Consider the following 15,718-nt stretch of genomic DNA (forward strand, 5'->3'; position numbering starts at 1 on the left):
CCCCCTGGGTCCTCTGAGGCGGGCTGTGTCTGTGCCCTGCGGATAAGCATGTTCACTGGCTCCTGGCTCTGGTGTCTTACGGAGTCTGGGCCCGTGTCTAACTCTTCCAGGCCGGGGGCCGTTTCTGTCCATAAGCACCAGGGACCTCAGCAGAATCAGCTCCACCTTGCTAAACCTCGGTTTGCTCATCTCTAAAATGGAGTTAATGACAAGACAGTGTGGGCTTCAGAGGCCTCCGAGCCTGGCCCGGCGTTATCCGTACGACCTTAGCGATTCCTCCATTTTATAGGGCAGAGACGACACAGAGGGGTCCCATGGGCCGCTCAAGGTCACACAGCCAGGAGTGGCAGAGCTCAGAGCTGATCCCGGGTTTCTCCGTCACCAGTGCCTGTGAAGCTGGCCCGCCCATGAGGAGGACACCGTGCGTGTTGTTCTCCGGGGAGTCCTCCGGGCCACGTGAGATCAGGAGAGTGGGGGTTCAGCCCATCAGCACACAGCGGGTGGTGTCTCCAAGTACGCGAACACAAGTGCATAAGCGTGTCCGTCTGTGCCCGAGTGGCCAGCTATGTCCTGTTTGTGCATTCGTGCATTTGTGTGTGTGTGCGCGTTGCATGTGTCCACAAGTGTGTCTGTCAGGGTTGTGTGGCTGGTGGTGTTGTGGGCTGTGCGGGAGGGTCCTTGGGTTTCCCCGCGGGTGTGTTATTCTCTGTGTGTCTGCGTCTGTGTTTGTATGTATTTGTTTGCTTTTGTGCCCAGATAAATGGGGTCTTTAGGTTTCTGTGTGTGCGTGTGAATGTGCGTGGTGTGCACCCCTGGGGGACCTCACAGCCAGCAGCGGAAAACACACGCGCACACACACACACACACACACACACACTGAAATGCCCCCAAAATAGCCCTGTGGCGCTGACCAGGTCTCCACAGAACCCTGGGGTCAGGGGTCAGCGGGCTCCTAAGGGCTCAAATGGCCTTAGGTCCCAACTGGGCCCGACTCCCAGGGGGCCTCACAGAAAGTCACTGACACCTCCCACTGCAGGGCAGAAGCTGTCCGGGGCGCTGGGGCGAGCATGCGTGCGTGCGTGCGTGTGTCTGCAGTCCAGGCCTCCCTGCCGACACCTCCTCTCCCCAGCTGTCCCCAGCGCCGGTAGTGTTCCTCCATCTGAGCCGAGAGAGTTAACCTAGCGGGCCAGGGCGGTCTGGGCTGGGGGCCGCCCCCTGGCCCCCCTCCAGCCCGGGCTCCAGTTACAGCTGCTGGTTGGGGAGGGTGAGGGTGGGGTGGGGCCGGGAGGGGAGACCGCTGAGGGCGGCGCAGTCCAGCTCTGGGCCAGGGGGTCCAAAGTGCTCACCCCCGGCACAGCCGGACGTTTGGGGGCCTTCTTTCAGCAGGGGACAGCCTGACTGGGGTGAGCGTCCCCTGCCCTCCCCTCCGGGCCTCACCCCTCGCCTGGCTGGGCCACCTATTTTGGGAGCAGGAGTGGCCAAGCCCGTGGCTTTCCAGGCGGGCCTGACCCAAGAGGAAGGGAGCGTGGTGGGGACAGTGGGGTTCCCCGGGAGCGGGAGTGCGGGGCGCAACTCCTCCCTCCCCTGCTGCAGAGCGTGCACCCTGCTTGGGGTGGGTTTGGGACACTCACGTGTGTGGGTCAGATTGCGTCACTGTTTGGGAGCACGGGAGGCTCAGATGAGGAGTATCGTATTCGTGACTGTCTCCACCCCACATCTTGCTCCAACCAGAGGTTTGGGGAGTGGGCGTTGTCACTGCGTGTGCTCGTGTGCTTGCGTGTGTGTGTGTGTGTGTGTGTGTGTGTGTGTGTCCCTGCCCCTGGCATCTGTCTTCTGTCTCTCAGCCTGGCTGGTCTGGGCCTCATGCGACTCGCCTGGTGTCTGCCTATGAAAGTCACACAGAGGCAGGCAGACAGGGATGTTTTCCCCTGTTCTCATCATTTCCAGAAGGAGAGAAGGGGTGGCCTTCCCCACAGGGGCAGCCTGTAGCCGTGTGGCAGCCCGGCCTCACCCTGGCAGGGTTGGGAATGACCCCCCAGTGGGGGAAGGAAGGCTGTTGCCATGGTGGCCTGTGTGAGGCAAATTCCTCCAGGGTGAAGTGGGAGATATTTATACCCAGGGTCAGGCAGAGAGCCGGCCAGCAGCCGAGGGCAGGAGAGCTGGGATATCACACGGATGCAGCAGGGCCGTGGTGGGAGGGCAGGTGGGCCCTTGCATGTGTCTCTCACCCCTCCCCGTGTGTCTGTCTCTCAGTCTGGGTGGGGCGAGCCATCCCAGTCTTCCCATTGGGTAGGTGTGGGGAATCTGGCGCCTGCTGTAGGGCGGCCCAGGCCTCCGGGAGACCCCTGTGACTATGTGTCTCACCCCTGCCATTGTGGCTTGTTTTGGTGACACTGTGTCCGCATGAAGCAGGGGGTGCCCCTGTTTCTCAAAGTGGCCAAGATGGATGATGGACGTTTTTGGAATCACACCCCCCCCCGGGAGTCTGATTTAACCCCTTGGGTTCAAGCCCCAATGGTGGGGGTACTGGGAAACACGTTTCTTGACCCTTGGTGTTCTCCAGGACAATGGCATCTCTCCACCACATCTTGGTTCTCTGTGTGGGTTTCCTCGCCATGGCCAACGCAGGTGAGTCTGGGGTAGGTAGCCCGCTACCCACCTCAGCCCCGAGGGAGGGGAGGGAAGCCTTTCAAGAGAACCAAGTTGGAGACTCCAACTTAAACAGAGTCAGTGGGGTACCAGGAAGTTGGAGGTTTCACGTGGGGGAGGGGAGGGGAGGACGCCCAGGGCAGACAAAGGTGGAGGGTGGGATGGAGCCCCACTTCCCGCACAGGACAGAATCAAGGACAACACGGGATGAGGCGGGAAGCTGTAGCAGTTAAGTGACCACCTGCCCCCCCCCCCCCCAGGACAGTGCAGATGAGGCAGGTAAGAGCCAGAGAGGGGTGGACAGCCTGTTCAGGGTCCAATAGTCCCCAGACTCTCAGCCCAGGACAGGAAAGCCCCCAAAAGGTCTCTTTATGCCGCTTCCTGTCCAGGGCCCCAGGAAGCATCCAACCCTTGACTTCTTTCTCTTTCCAGAGGCTCCACAGGAACACGATCCATTCACCTATGGTGAGGGAGGGAGGGGCATCTATGCTTGGGAGTTGGGAGGGTGGGTGGCCTGGGTTTGCCGGTCCTGTTCCCACTCCTCCTCGTCTCTCTCTTCCTTTATCTCTGACTCAGTATTTATATCTCTGTCAGTCTCCTTCTCTCTCTTTCTCTGGTCTCTCAGAAGGCTCTCTGACTCCTTCTTGTTTTTATCTCCCTTTGTCTGTGTCTCTGTGTCTCCGTGTGTCTATTTGACCCCTCCCTGTCTCTCTGATTCTCTTTCTCCTTTTACCTCTCAATGTCTTACGGCTCATCCTCTGCGGCCATCTCCCTTTCTCCCCTCTGTTCCCCTCATCCTCTCCATCATCCTCCCCTACTTTCTTGTTTCCTCCCTCCTCCCTGCCCTGCCTACCTCTTCCTTTTCCTTCCCACCCCCTCCTCTCCCCATCCCTCTTCTCTTCCTCCCACATCTGTTTCCTCCTCTCATTGATCTCTCTGCTCTCCTCCCTGATCCTCCTTGCCCCTCCCTCCCCATTCTGCCCCTCTCCTGTCCTTCCTCCTCCCCTCCCTGTTCTCACTCTCCTCCCTGCCGCCCACAGACTACAAAACCCTGCGGATCGGAGGCCTCATCATCGCCGGGATCCTCTTCATCCTGGGTATCCTCATCGTCCTGAGTGAGTACCCCCACCCTGCTACCTCCAGCCCCCGCAGGTGCGGTGTTTCGTCCCCGCCCCGCCCCTGCCCCGCCCTCTGCCCCGCCCCCATCCTGCCCTGGCCCGCCCGGTTTACGCCCCTACCCTACCCCGCCCCCGCCCCGCCCCTACCCCGCCTCTGTCCCCGCGGCTCCGCCCCTCGCGAGCCGGCGCTGGCGCTCGAGCGCCGCTCGGTGCCCGCCCGGAGCGGAATCTCAGCCCTGCCCTCCTACCCCCACCCACAGGCAGAAGATGCCGGTGCAAATTCAACCAGCAGCAGAGGTAAGAGGCCCCTCGGGGCTCTCACTCTCCTCCTTCCGCTCTAGAAGGGCGCTGGGAGTGAGGCAGGGAGTCCACTCGACCCACAGCCAGAGACCCTTCGGCAAATACGTATTAAGCACCTACTACGTGCCAAGCCGCAAGCCAGGTCCTGGGGACCAAACGGCGAATAACTAAACGGCCCTCCCTGCCTGGCTGAGCTCCCAGCCCAGTGGGGGCGGCGGCCGTGGGTTCCCGCAGCCCCACAAATATAAAATCACAAAGCGTGATAAGTGCTGTGAAAGAAGGAGCCACGGCGAAATGAGATCACCGCACTTGGCGGCCCAGTTTAGCTCAGAGTCCTGTTCCCAGCTCTTTGATTCATCTCTAAATAAAAATTTAAAGCAATGTATGAATCCCTTCTCCGTGTGAAAACAATTCTAAATGTTATTTTAAAGAATAGCTCATGTTTAGTCCCACGTGCTAAAAGATATTGTTTTATCGTGTATTATGTTATTTACTCCTCACACCCCTTGCATGAGACTGTCGTTAACAACCTCATTTTATCGAGGAGGAAACCGAGGCGCGGGGAGGTGAAGTCACTTGCCCGAGATCACTCAGCTAGAAGATGAGGGTTCTGGGTTTCTAACCTAGGCTGTCTCCAGGCCGTCTGTCCTCAAGCCCTTCGGCCATCCCTCCCCCGCCAACTTCCAGTCTCTTCCCCAGCACTCCGGGAGGCGCTTGGAGCGCGTCCTGCCACACGCTTAAACTGCTCCTGGGTGCGCCCGATTTTCTAGTTTCTGGCCCCCGAGCCTGCCCCTCGCCGGTCTCTGGCCCTCAGTACCGGGGTCTGTGAAACGAGGGCTGTACTGGGGGGCTCCTGGGAGCATCTGCCTCTCTTTTTTCATCCCCACGTCCTTCTGCCTCTCCTCTCCCAGGACTGGGGAACCGGATGAAGAGGAGGGAACTTTCCGCAGCTCCATCCGCCGTGAGTCTGGGGGAGACTTTGGGTGTTTGGGGGGTGAAGGCTGGTTCCAAGAACCCCTTTCCTGGTCCTCTCTGGGCGTGCGGAGGGAGGGACTCGATCCGACAGCGAAGGTCCGGGAGTTCCCCTGTCGCTCCCCCCTCCGCGGGAGCTGGGGTGCCCCTCCTGACACCCGAACTCTCCGTGTTCCCCCTCAGGTCTGTCCACCCGCAGGCGGTAGAGACACCTGGCGCGATGGAACCCAGCCAGGTCCTGCAGCTCGGGCTAGGCTGGGGGAGGGGGGCAGGAGAAGGGGACGAAGGGTGGGATGAGATGGCTGGGGGGCTCTGTTGCCCCTCACCCTTTTCACCCCCACAGGATTCCCCTGGCACCTGGCGCCTCCCACCCACCACCTGAGCACCACCACCACCTGGACTGCCCTCTTCCCCAGCCCTGCCCCCACAGACTCCTCTCTGCCGCCCAGACTTCAATAAAACGTGCTTTTCTCTCTCGACAGCGCTTTACGGATCTGTCAGTCCCTCCGCGCGAAAGCCCGGGCGCCCCCTGGGCCCCGGCAGGGGGCGCCCCCACCCTTGGGGAAGGGGCGGGGACGTCGGCAGTGGGCGGGGGCGGGGGCGGGGGTGGCCGGGACGGGGGCGGGCTCTCCGGGCCCCCATTGGCTACGGCACCCCCCACACGAGGGCTCCCCCATCTCCCCCCCGACATCAGTCCGTCCCGCTTCCAGCTGCCGCAGCCGCGCCTTCACCACCTCGGCCTCCAGCCGCCCCCTGCTCCGGTCCGGCATGGCGACCCCGACCCAGGCCCCCACAAAGGGTGAGCGCCGCCCGGGGAGAGGGCGCGCGGGTGAGGGTGGGGGAGGCTCCGGGATCTCAGAGCTTAGGAGAGAGGATCTAGGGAGATTCCAGCACCGAAAAGGGAGGGGAATGGGGAAGGGGGTGTCCGTTCCTTCCCAGGGCGGAGGCCCCTGCAGCGCACCCCTTGGCGCCCCTCCAGGCCTCTTGGACACCCCCTCCCGGTGGTGTCGTTTCTGTGCGGGACCCGCGGTTGGAGAGCGGCAGTCCCGGGAGAAAGGATGCGCGGACCGGTAGCTATGGCAACCAGGCGGCTGGTCCTGCACAGCGGTGGTAGTGGACGCGAAGGGACGGGCTTCGAGGGTGGGAACGGGTGGGTCTGCGACCACAGAGGCTCTGGCACATTTCAGGGTCTCCGAGGTGGGCAAAAGAAGGGGGTCCACATCCCTCTTTCTTCCAGCCCTGGCGCCTATGGTGGGTGTCTCCTGAAATCTCTGACAGGCAGGTTCAGCGGGAAGGAGGGAGAAAGACGGAAAGACAGTGGAGGAGAGAGCTGGAGGAAGTGAGAGAGAGATGGAGAGAGACAGGAGAGAGAGGGAGGCAGAAAGGAATGTGGAAATTGAGAAAGCCTGAGAGAGAGAGAGAGAGAGAGAGAGCGAGCACGAGCAGACCCCGAGTCAGAGATACAGAGAGAGACCCGGGAAGAGCACCGATATGAGACTGAAAGATATTCAGAGAGTGAAGGGGAAGGCGGAGAGCGACAGAAAGATGCAGAGAAAGAGAAAATCAGAGACAAAGAGACAGAGAGGCGGAGAGAAAGGCATAGAGCAGGAGAGAGCGATGGACCCACAGCGCGGGAGAGAAATGGAGATAAGGAGGAGCACCATGGGGTGGGGCCATGCCACTGCAGTGAGCCCCCTTGGGCCAGAATGGGTGGCAGGACCCTCCTTCCCAGCCCACATCCAGGGGTGCTGTCTGGTCCGGGAGGTGCACTCGAGCGTGCACACAAATGTCCCTCCTCACCCCCATCCAGCCACACGGCAGTTTACATTTCACACCCTTTAACCCAGTTATTCACCCACTTAAACACCCACTGCCCCCTGAGAGCCCCCTTTCTTGAGCCCGCCTCTGCAGAGGAGCAAAGGGAAGAATGCTTTAATTGCGGGGGGGGGGGGGGGGCGGGCGGGTGACAGGCGGAGGGTTTCCCGCACAGAGAGCAGGGCCAGAAGGGATAGGCCAGTGGTGCCGAGGAGCCCCTGGTGGTGAAGGGAACCCCAGTTCCACTCCGATCTCTCCTTCCCTGCCCCCTTTCCCGGCAGGCAGGGGCTGCTGCACTGAGCCATATCTGCAGAATTTGAAGCAGGGCGGGGTGGGGGGGCTGCAGAGGCTGGAAGCCACCCTAGGGAGGGGGGGCAGGGCTGAGCCAGCAGGCCTGGCGGGAGCCCAGGGCTTCTTTTTGCAGAGATGGTGGTTAACAGGATCGATGGCAGCAGACGGGCAGAGGTGGGAGGACAGACGCCTCACCATTCCCCCCCCCACCTTTCCCCCAGTCATAGCAGAAGGGGGGACCACAGGTCTTGGGAAACCCCAGGGAGGGGGGCGGAGGAAGAGCATGTTGTGTGTTGCACCACTTAAGCTGATTAATGGATTGTTGGGGCGGGGGGCACAGTGGAAGGGGATGAGGGCTCTTCCACCCCGTCAGAAAGCAGGAGGGAGAGTTGGGGGCAAACAGAAAGGGGGTGCAGGAGCATGACTGGGCCTGGGGTCCCACCCTTGAGAAGAACCCTGGGCTTGGCCGGAAGCCAGCCCTGCAGGGGCAACACCGGGAAGTACAAAGGGAGCAGAGGGAGTCAACATTGGCCTCGGAGTTAGAAACCTCGACCCCAGGACCCCACCTAGCCTGGGGTGCCCAGACCCATTACCTCTCTTCACCTCTTAAGTTGCCCCAGTTGCCATAGCAACCACCTCCTTCCTGATGTCTCCCTGGCAACTGGCCAGGAGTGGTGCACATTTCTTCTTCTGCCTCCTGGCTCCACCCTCAGCCCAGCCTCGCCCCGAGGAACCAGATTGCTGGGGTGGCAGGGACCAGAAGAGGGACTTCTGCACAGCGCACGGAGCACCCAGGGTGCAACCAAAGAGGATCCTGGAGCAGGTCCTCACCCAGTGGGCTCCCGCTGCTTTGGGGAGGCAGGCTGTGTGGAGACCCAGGGGACGAAGCAGGCTAGTCCAACCATTCCATCTGTGATGCAGCTTTCTGTAGCCGAGCAGGGCTCACATTCGTTCAGTCAGTCAGTCACTCATTTATTTATTCATTTTAGAAAACTTCTTTGGAAGACTTTTGTAAATGCCAAGATTAACAGCAGAGGAGTCAAAGCAATGTACTCTCCATCTGGTGGGGGGGGGGGGGGAGCTAAGCACACATGACTCTAAAATCATGTTTCCCCAACTTGATGCTTTCGAGGACCACCTTCACAGTTTTTGCCCTATCCAAATGCTCCCCACTCATGTTCATTCTTTTTCCTTTAAAGGATTAACTTCTTTTTAAATTTTTTTAAATATTTATTTTTGAGAGAGAGAGAGAGAGAGAGAGAAGGAGATCGTGAGTGGGGGAGAGGCAAGAGAGAGAAGGAGACACAGAATCTGAAGCAGGCTCCAGACTCTGTCAGCACAGAGCCCGATGTGAGGGTCAAACCCACAAACCACGATATCATGACCCGAGCCAAAGTTTGACACTTAACGACTGAGCCACCCAGGCGCCCCAGGATTAACTTTAAAAACAAAAAACAGGGGCGCCTGGGTGGCGCAGTCGGTTAAGCGTCCGACTTCAGCCAGGTCACGATCTCGCGGTCCGTGAGTTCGAGCCCCGCGTCAGGCTCTGGGCTGATGGCTCAGAGCCTGGAGCCTGTTTCCGATTCTGTGTCTCCCTCTCTTTCTGCCCCTCCCCCGTTCATGCTCTGTCTCTCTCTGTCCCAAAAATAAATAAACGTTGAAAAAAAAATTTAAAAACAAAAAACAACAACAAAAAAAAAACTAGGGGCACCCGGCTGGCTCAGTCAATAGAACACGTGACTCTTGATCCTAGGGTTGTGAGTTTGAGCCCCACGTTGGGCGTAGAGATTCTGTAAAAATAAAAGTCTTTAAAAAAGTAAATAATTTAATTGGCTTCATTTTGTATCACCATCACAAATGGAAAATCAGGATTTTTTTTTTTTTTTTTTTTTTTTTTTTTTTTTGCCTTGCAAGTATAAAAATGATCTTCAAGAAGTGATTCCACTTTTCTGGGCCCCGGTGTCCTTGTTTGTGGAATGAAATGAAGATAGCGCCTTAATTCTGAGAGTGGCTGTGAAGATTAGGTGCATTAACACCTGTGAAGTGCTTAGACCAGGACCTGGCACGGAGTCAGTGCGATCAAATGCCGGTTAAACAACTAAAGGAGAAAACCAAATAATGTCACGAAATTCTACCTAGATATCATTGCCTGCTGAAGGCTCTGAGCCCAAGGACTGTTTTCTCTTGGGAAAAGAGGGACATTAACAAGGTGGAAGGTGTTAAAGACACGTCTGCGCCTACCTAAGACTTCCTCTTAGAAGACCAGACAGGGAACTGAGAAGGACGAACTTACACGTTGTGTGAATCAGTGTTATTCGGAGTCTGGCCTAAGTGCCCCTATACCAGTCAGTTGAGGCTAGAGTTGCTCTGGTAACAAATAGTCTCAAAAATCTCAAGGGCTTCTGACAACCGGGACTCTCACTATGTATCCATCACGGGATGACCCGGGCTCTCTACTCACCAAAGAAAATGGGAACGGCCACCATCTCGAGCATTCATGTCACCAGGCCAAAGGCAAAAGGGACCTCTTGCATGAGCACTTCAAAAGCTCCAGCCTGGAAGAGACATTGACACTTCCACTGACAGTTCATTGGCCAGAATCAGTCCTATGGTCTCCCCGCAAACTCAGGGCAGCTGCCATCCTTCCCTGAGGTTGGAAGAGGGAAGAACACTAACGACAGTGCCTGGCATTGCCCCTGACATTCCTGGTTCCCCTCCGCTAGTGGTGCATGCTTTGCAGAATTCTGCTCTAGACAAGACAGAATGTTCTGAGAGCTGTCAGAGGAATTAGGGAGCCATCGAGATGGGCTTCTTGCATGGAAGGATGGTCTGAGCTCTCCTGAAGGGGAGTGTGGTTTGGGACAGGGAGGGGGAAAAGTAAACACACACACACACACACACACGCGCACACACACAGAGTTTATCCACACGTTGGCATTTCTGAAATTGGAATGGATGGGTGTGTTTCATATGGTAGAATTACATACTTACTTATGCATATACACACACACACACTGAGAAAACTATTAGGAAATCAATTTTGAATCTTAACATTGATGCTGTCTTAGAAATAAACAGCAAAGGATATATTAAAGATAATGTAATAAGGTATATTCTAGGACAGCTCCCCTGTGTTGGATTTGGTGGCAGGAGGCACTATTATGAGAATAATAGCCACAGTGCCTGACTTCTGGAGCCGTCGGGTGACTGAAAAGTTTTAGGGAATATTCAGGGGAAGCTGATGCACTCAGCAGTTTACCAGTGGGATACCAGTTTACCAATAGCATGTGCAAATGGGAGTGTGTATGGTTTTTTTTTGGAAATGCGTCCATAGTTTGCCTCAGGCTTCCACAGTGGGCTAGGACCAGGACTGTCACGTACAGTTTGGTAGGTTGTGCACTGCACAAGGGAAAGTCTTGACCAATGGTGTGAGTCGGGCTGGAATCCAGCCTATGCTCCACTCCTCAGACCTTGTGTCCTGCTATGAGGCTATATCATTATTTAGATCAAAGGGTGTCTTTATTTGATTTCTGCCCAGAAACCATTGGGCCAATGGCCTCATCTGGAACCTCAAAAATGTTAAGAAATCCAGTGTTGAAATATTTTTTCCCTCTTTCTCTTTTCCTGCCTTCCTTCCCACAGTTCCTCAGGAACCTGACCCATTTTACTATGGTGAGTGGCAGATTCTGATGAGGGTACCCTGGGGCTGGATAAAGGGGTGGTTGCAGGTCCCCACAGGTTATTGCTAAAGTGGCTTCAGTCATGCCAACATGATACCTGCTGGACCACAGGCCATCTGAACATGTGGATTCAGTTTCTATCAGCAAGGTTCATGGAGGGCAGAATCAGATTTGGGGGAGGGGGGTGGTACCCTCTCTGGGTCTCCTTCAATCTTCACCAGAACTCCAGGCTGGTATGTTTTGGTCATCAGAAAAACATATGACCGAGGCCAGGCTTCCTGGATTTAGATCCTGGCTTATCCACTCACTAGCTGTGTGGCCTTGAGCAAGTAACTTTTCCCCTCTGGGCTCTTCTGTAAATAAGGAATAGTAATAGTTTCCACCTATGAGGATTGTGGGAAAGATTTATTTGGATGATGCCATGAAACCATCCCCACAACACTGAAGCTTAAAGAAGTCACCCCCAGGTCTAGCAGAGCTGGCCCCAGTTCCCTCTCTAAACACTCCCTTGCCCTCTCCCTTTGCTCACTCATACCGTTCCTCCAATACGCCAAATTCTTTCCCACCTCAGGGCCTTTGCACACGTGGTTCCCTCTGCCAGGCATATTCCTCTTCTAGCTCTCCATTCAGCTGACGAAGGCTCCTTTTCCTTCTTCGGGACTCAGCTCAAATATTGACTGCTCTGCTAGGAGAGGCCCTTCCTGACTCTCTGCCAAGAGGAGACGCACACACATCTAGCCATAGTCACATGGCTCAGATGTTTCATTTTATTTTTCAGTGCTTTGTCACAATATGAAAGTCAATTCCCTGAGGCAGAGGCCTGGACATTGACTTAACTACTAATAGCCTATTGTTGACTAGAAGTCTCACCGATACCATCATCTATTAACATACACTTTGTATGTTATGTGTTTATATACTGTATTCTTACAATAAAGTGAACTAGAGAAAAGATGTCATTAAGAAAAATCATAAAGAAGAAGGGCACCTGGCTGGCTCAGTTGGTAGAGCATGTGACTCTTGATCTCAGGGTCATGAGGTCAAGCCCCGGGATGGGCGTAGAGCTTACCAAAAAAATTAAAAAAAAAAAAAAATATATATATATATATATATAAAATAATGAAGAGAAAATACATTTACAGTGTGTTGAAAAAAATCTCCCTATGAGCGGACCCGCATGTTGTTCAAGGCCTGTAGTTACTGTGGTGTATGAGACAAGGATGCTTCTCATGAAGGAAAATAAAAGAAAGAATGACATTATAAAGGCTTGAGGAGAGGAGGTGAAATTCTAAATGGACAACCAAAGGTTTCCCTGACCTTTGAATAAAGCCCAGACATTGGTAAGGAAGGAATATTTGGGGGAGGAGCTTTGAAGCAGAGGAAACAGCAAATACAAAGGCCCTGAGGTAAGACCGTGTCTGATCTGCTCCAGGAATGGCAGAGAGACCAATATGCCCGAGGTAGGGGACTGAGGGAGAATGTGGAGGGGGTGAGGTCTGAGAAGGAACGGGGACCAGGTAATGCAGGGCCGTGTGGGCTGTGGTGAGGACTTTGGCTTTTCCTTGGAATGCAATGGAAGCCAGGGTGGAGTGGGGCCCTCTGAGCTCCGGAGCACCCGGATCTGACTTAGATGTTAACAGGATCCCGTGGCTAGGGGGCAAGGAGACCACAGTGCAGGCTGCTTCCTGCAATGATTCGGACAGGTGGCAGTGGTGGACAGAACCAGGGGGAACCAGCTGTAGAAGGAGGTGAGATTATATATATGATGTAGATATCATGTATGTATCATATATACATGTATGTATATATGATGGAGAAGAAGGTTTTACGTATACACAAAGAATCTAGAGAAGGGTAGAGGGTAGAGAAGGGTAGAGACCTTCTAGAGAAGGTCTAGGGACCAAGCTCCGCTCGCCATCCTCACACTAGCCCACCGGGGGAGCCCCCGGCACGGCCTGCAGCATCCCTGGACTCTGGACCCTGGCTGGCCGACTTGAAGCCCGGTCGAGGCTCCAGGGAGGCCTGAGGTGCTACCCCACATTGACATCCCCCATTATCTTCCCCAGACTATGACACGGTGCAGACTGTGGGCATGACTCTGGCCACCATATTGTTCCTGCTAGGCATCCTCATCATTATCAGTAAGTGTGACCCTTTCCTGGGCTCCGAAGCCCCTCAAAGGAGGCTGCCTCGGGTTGGGGGGGGGCGTCGCTGGCCACCCACCATTTCCTCGCTGGCTTTTGTCCAGACCCTTAATGTCCCGTCTCGTTGTGTCTGTCTCCTAACAGGCAAGAAGGTGAAGTGCAGGAAGGCGGACTCCAGGTCTGAGAGGTCTGGCAGCAGTGGGGAGAGAGGGGAGAGGGGTGGGGGTGGCCTGGGGTGCGGGGGCACTTCCAGAACAGAAAGTCCCCAAAGCCTGCCCCGTCCTTCCTAGTAAGCCCACGGCTACCTACCGGATTTCTTTATGCTTTTCTCCCTCTCTCTGTTTCCACAGCCCAACATGCAAATCCTGTAAGTCGGAGCTTCCCTCCTCAGGTGAGGGCTTGGGAGTTACGGTCTGGGAGGAGAAGAGGTGGGGGCCGGAGGGGGAAGGGGAGCTGCGTTGGATGTCCCTGCGAATGATGCCACCGAGAACGGATGTGGCAGCTTCAGTAGGAGCTGAGGCCCCGCAGACCAAAGAGGTTAAACCACGGAGAGTCAGTGGGATGTGAAATGTCTTAGAGTCCCCAGTGCTTCCCAGAAACAAGTACAGAGGCCCTTGAGAGCAAGGATGAAATGATCCCCCAGAGGAGAAAGCCACAAGTCTGCGAAGAGAGGGGCCCCACTCGGGAGAAGGACTTGTGAGGTCCGGATGGGGAAAGAGCGGAGCGCCAGAGGAGGCAGGGAGACAGAATATTTTCCAGCCTTCATTGTTCAGGTGGGAAGAAGGAGGATGAAAGGATCAAGAAGAAGGAGGGAAGGGTCACCTAGCTGGCTCCGTTAGTGGAGCATATGACTCTTGATCTCAGGGTTGTGAGTTTGAGCCCCACATTGGGTGTAGAGATGACTTAAAAAAAGAAAACAGGAATGTGGAAAGGGAAGAGAGGGCGAAGGGGAAAAGGGGGGAGGGAGGGAAGGAAGGAAGGGTTCCTGGATAAGTGTATCAAAATAACAAAAGGAGAAATGTATAGAATATGGATTTTAAAAACTGACCTCGGGAAAGAGAGAATATGGGGATGTAAAGAGTATGAGGGTGGAAAGCACAGACAAAGAGTGAAGAGGTTGGGGATGAAGGGGATGGAAGTTTAGAGGGGATGGGGCAGTGGAGGGGGTAGTGGTGTGGAGGGAGTGGCAGTGTGGGGGGGGTGAGGGGTGTGGAGGGGGTGGGAGACATGGGGGTGTGAGGGGGTGTGGAGTGGGGTGGGAATGTGAAGGGGTCAGGGGTGGGGAGGGGGTGGGGGTGTGGAGGGGTGAAGGGGTGAGGGGTGTGTAGGGGGTGGGGATGTGGAGAGGGTGGGGTACGATGGGGTGTGAAGAAGTGAAGGGGGTGGAGGAGGTGCGAGAGTGTGGAGGGGGTATGTGAAGGGGTGAGGACTGCGGGGGGGGGGGTGTGATGAGGTGTGAAGGGGTGAGGGGTGTGGGGGTGTGGAGAGGGTGTGGAAGATGGACAGAGATTAGGATGCAGGGGGGAATAAACCTTACATGCAAGATTGTGACTCCTAGGGGGTGTTAATTGAATTATGTAAAAATATCTTGACCTGCTTTTAGTGGAACTGCGTCCTTTCCAGGGACGTCTAAAAACCAGAAGGGAACCTCTCTGCCTCTCATAAAGGTCTTATAACTAAAAAGTGGGCCTGGGGGTACTCAGTGCTTGGGGGGATTTGGTGTGGAATTTCATGTGTTTTGTTTCATATTCTCTTCACGAGATTTAAAAACCCTAACGGGGCACTTTGTGGATAACTGGGGGGGGCGAGGGGGGCAAGGTCTCGGATTATGCACGGAACTGTGACCCACTACAGCTGAGCGATGGTCCCAAGTGGGTGGGAAACGGGGGAATTCTGACTGCGTCCAAATGTTGGGGAGATGGGGTGTGGGAATGGGATGGGGTGTAAGAGGAGGTTGGGGACATAGGAAGGGAAGAGAGACTCTTTCTGGCAGGGGGACATCCCAGAAAGTCCCAAGCTGGGCCAGGGATCTCCAGCCTCATCACAAGTGTGTTCCCCTCCATGACGGTGTCCTGTGGGGGCGGACAAAAGCCACACAAGTGTCCCTAAATGGAGCAGGGCGTGGTAGGCAAGACAGCTCCTCAGTGCTTAGCTCAAGGGTGACAGTCCCTGGGGGGGTCTGGCTTTCAGGAGACGACGGGGGTGGGGGGTGGGGGGGATGCCCACTGGCTGTGGGAGGGGGCGGGGTGCACCTCTCTGGTCGCTGACCGCAGCTCTCTGACCCTCTCTCTCGGTCTCTTTCTCTCCTCCCGACCCCGGTCCCCAGCCCCTGGAGGTGGCGGTGTGTAAAACCAGCCCTGGGCACCTCCACTGCTGTCCCTGCCTGAGTACGGAAGCCTGAGGACCGGGTGGAGGCGGTGGGGACCCCAGCCTTGCGCCGGGGAGCGCTCCCCCGAATGAGCCGCCCCACCCACCCGAGGCTGGAGCCGCTGCACCCCGCTGCCCCTCCCCAGGTCTTGGCAATGACGATCCCCCAAAGAGCCCGTCTGCATCCCAGATCCAGGGACTCAGGCCTCCAGCTCCTGGGGTCCGGGAGTCCAGCCGCAGCCCCCCAGAATCCCCATGTACTGCTCCCCTGCACCTCCTCGTCTCCCCTCCGAAGATCCGATCCGTTTCCCTGCACCCTCGGTGTCTATGTCTTGAGCTTAATAAATGTGCATTTGGGTTTTTCCCCCGTTCTGTCTGTGAG

The 15,718-nt window shown here is 56.1% G+C and overlaps 2 protein-coding genes across 4 annotated transcripts; both read left to right on the forward strand.

Moving 5' to 3' along the window:
- The first annotated feature begins 1,052 nt into the window (after positions 1–1,052).
- FXYD1 (FXYD domain containing ion transport regulator 1) lies at positions 1,053–5,518 on the forward strand. Of its 2 annotated transcripts, XM_086691131.1 has the most exons (8): positions 2,013–2,203; positions 2,564–2,628; positions 3,082–3,114; positions 3,690–3,764; positions 4,028–4,064; positions 4,979–5,028; positions 5,223–5,274; positions 5,383–5,518. In XM_086691131.1, the coding sequence occupies exons 1-7, from the start codon at positions 2,028–2,030 to the stop codon at positions 5,243–5,245; spliced, it is 459 nt and encodes a 152-aa protein (XP_086547257.1). In that variant the 5' UTR covers positions 2,013–2,027; the 3' UTR covers positions 5,246–5,274; positions 5,383–5,518. The 2 variants fall into 2 exon arrangements, with proteins under 2 accessions (XP_086547258.1, XP_086547257.1); XM_086691132.1 differs by lacking the exons at positions 2,013–2,203; positions 5,383–5,518 and adding an exon at positions 1,053–1,144 and having other exon boundaries at positions 5,223–5,377.
- Positions 5,519–5,749: 231 nt separating this feature from the next.
- FXYD7 (FXYD domain containing ion transport regulator 7) lies at positions 5,750–15,704 on the forward strand. 2 transcript variants are annotated; one of them, XM_086691120.1, is made up of 6 exons: positions 5,750–5,838; positions 10,788–10,817; positions 12,892–12,966; positions 13,114–13,147; positions 13,320–13,360; positions 15,296–15,704. In XM_086691120.1, the coding sequence occupies exons 1-6, from the start codon at positions 5,808–5,810 to the stop codon at positions 15,316–15,318; spliced, it is 234 nt and encodes a 77-aa protein (XP_086547246.1). In that variant the 5' UTR covers positions 5,750–5,807; the 3' UTR covers positions 15,319–15,704. The 2 variants fall into 2 exon arrangements, with proteins under 2 accessions (XP_086547246.1, XP_086547245.1); XM_086691119.1 differs by having other exon boundaries at positions 5,793–5,838; positions 13,114–13,156.
- Positions 15,705–15,718: the final 14 nt, after the last annotated feature.

This window comes from Puma concolor, chromosome E2 (genome assembly GCF_028749965.1).
Source record: "Puma concolor isolate L17-30 chromosome E2, mPumCon1.1.hap2, whole genome shotgun sequence".
Lineage (NCBI taxonomy): Eukaryota > Metazoa > Chordata > Mammalia > Carnivora > Felidae > Puma > Puma concolor.

Bases quoted from the DNA above. Each gene is read 5' to 3' on its own strand.
- FXYD1 (XM_086691131.1), top strand. From the start codon at position 2,028: ATGACCCCCCAGTGGGGGAAGGAAGGCTGTTGCCATGGTGGCCTGTGT. The intron at 3,765-4,027 runs GTGAGTACCCCC...CCCCACCCACAG, and splicing joins GGGTATCCTCATCGTCCTGA to GCAGAAGATGCCGGTGCAAA. The intron at 5,029-5,222 runs GTGAGTCTGGGG...GTTCCCCCTCAG, and splicing joins TTTCCGCAGCTCCATCCGCC to GTCTGTCCACCCGCAGGCGG.
- FXYD7 (XM_086691119.1), top strand. From the start codon at position 5,808: ATGGCGACCCCGACCCAGGCCCCCACAAAGG. The intron at 5,839-10,787 runs GTGAGCGCCGCC...TCCTTCCCACAG, and splicing joins GACCCAGGCCCCCACAAAGG to TTCCTCAGGAACCTGACCCA. The intron at 10,818-12,891 runs GTGAGTGGCAGA...TATCTTCCCCAG, and splicing joins ACCTGACCCATTTTACTATG to ACTATGACACGGTGCAGACT.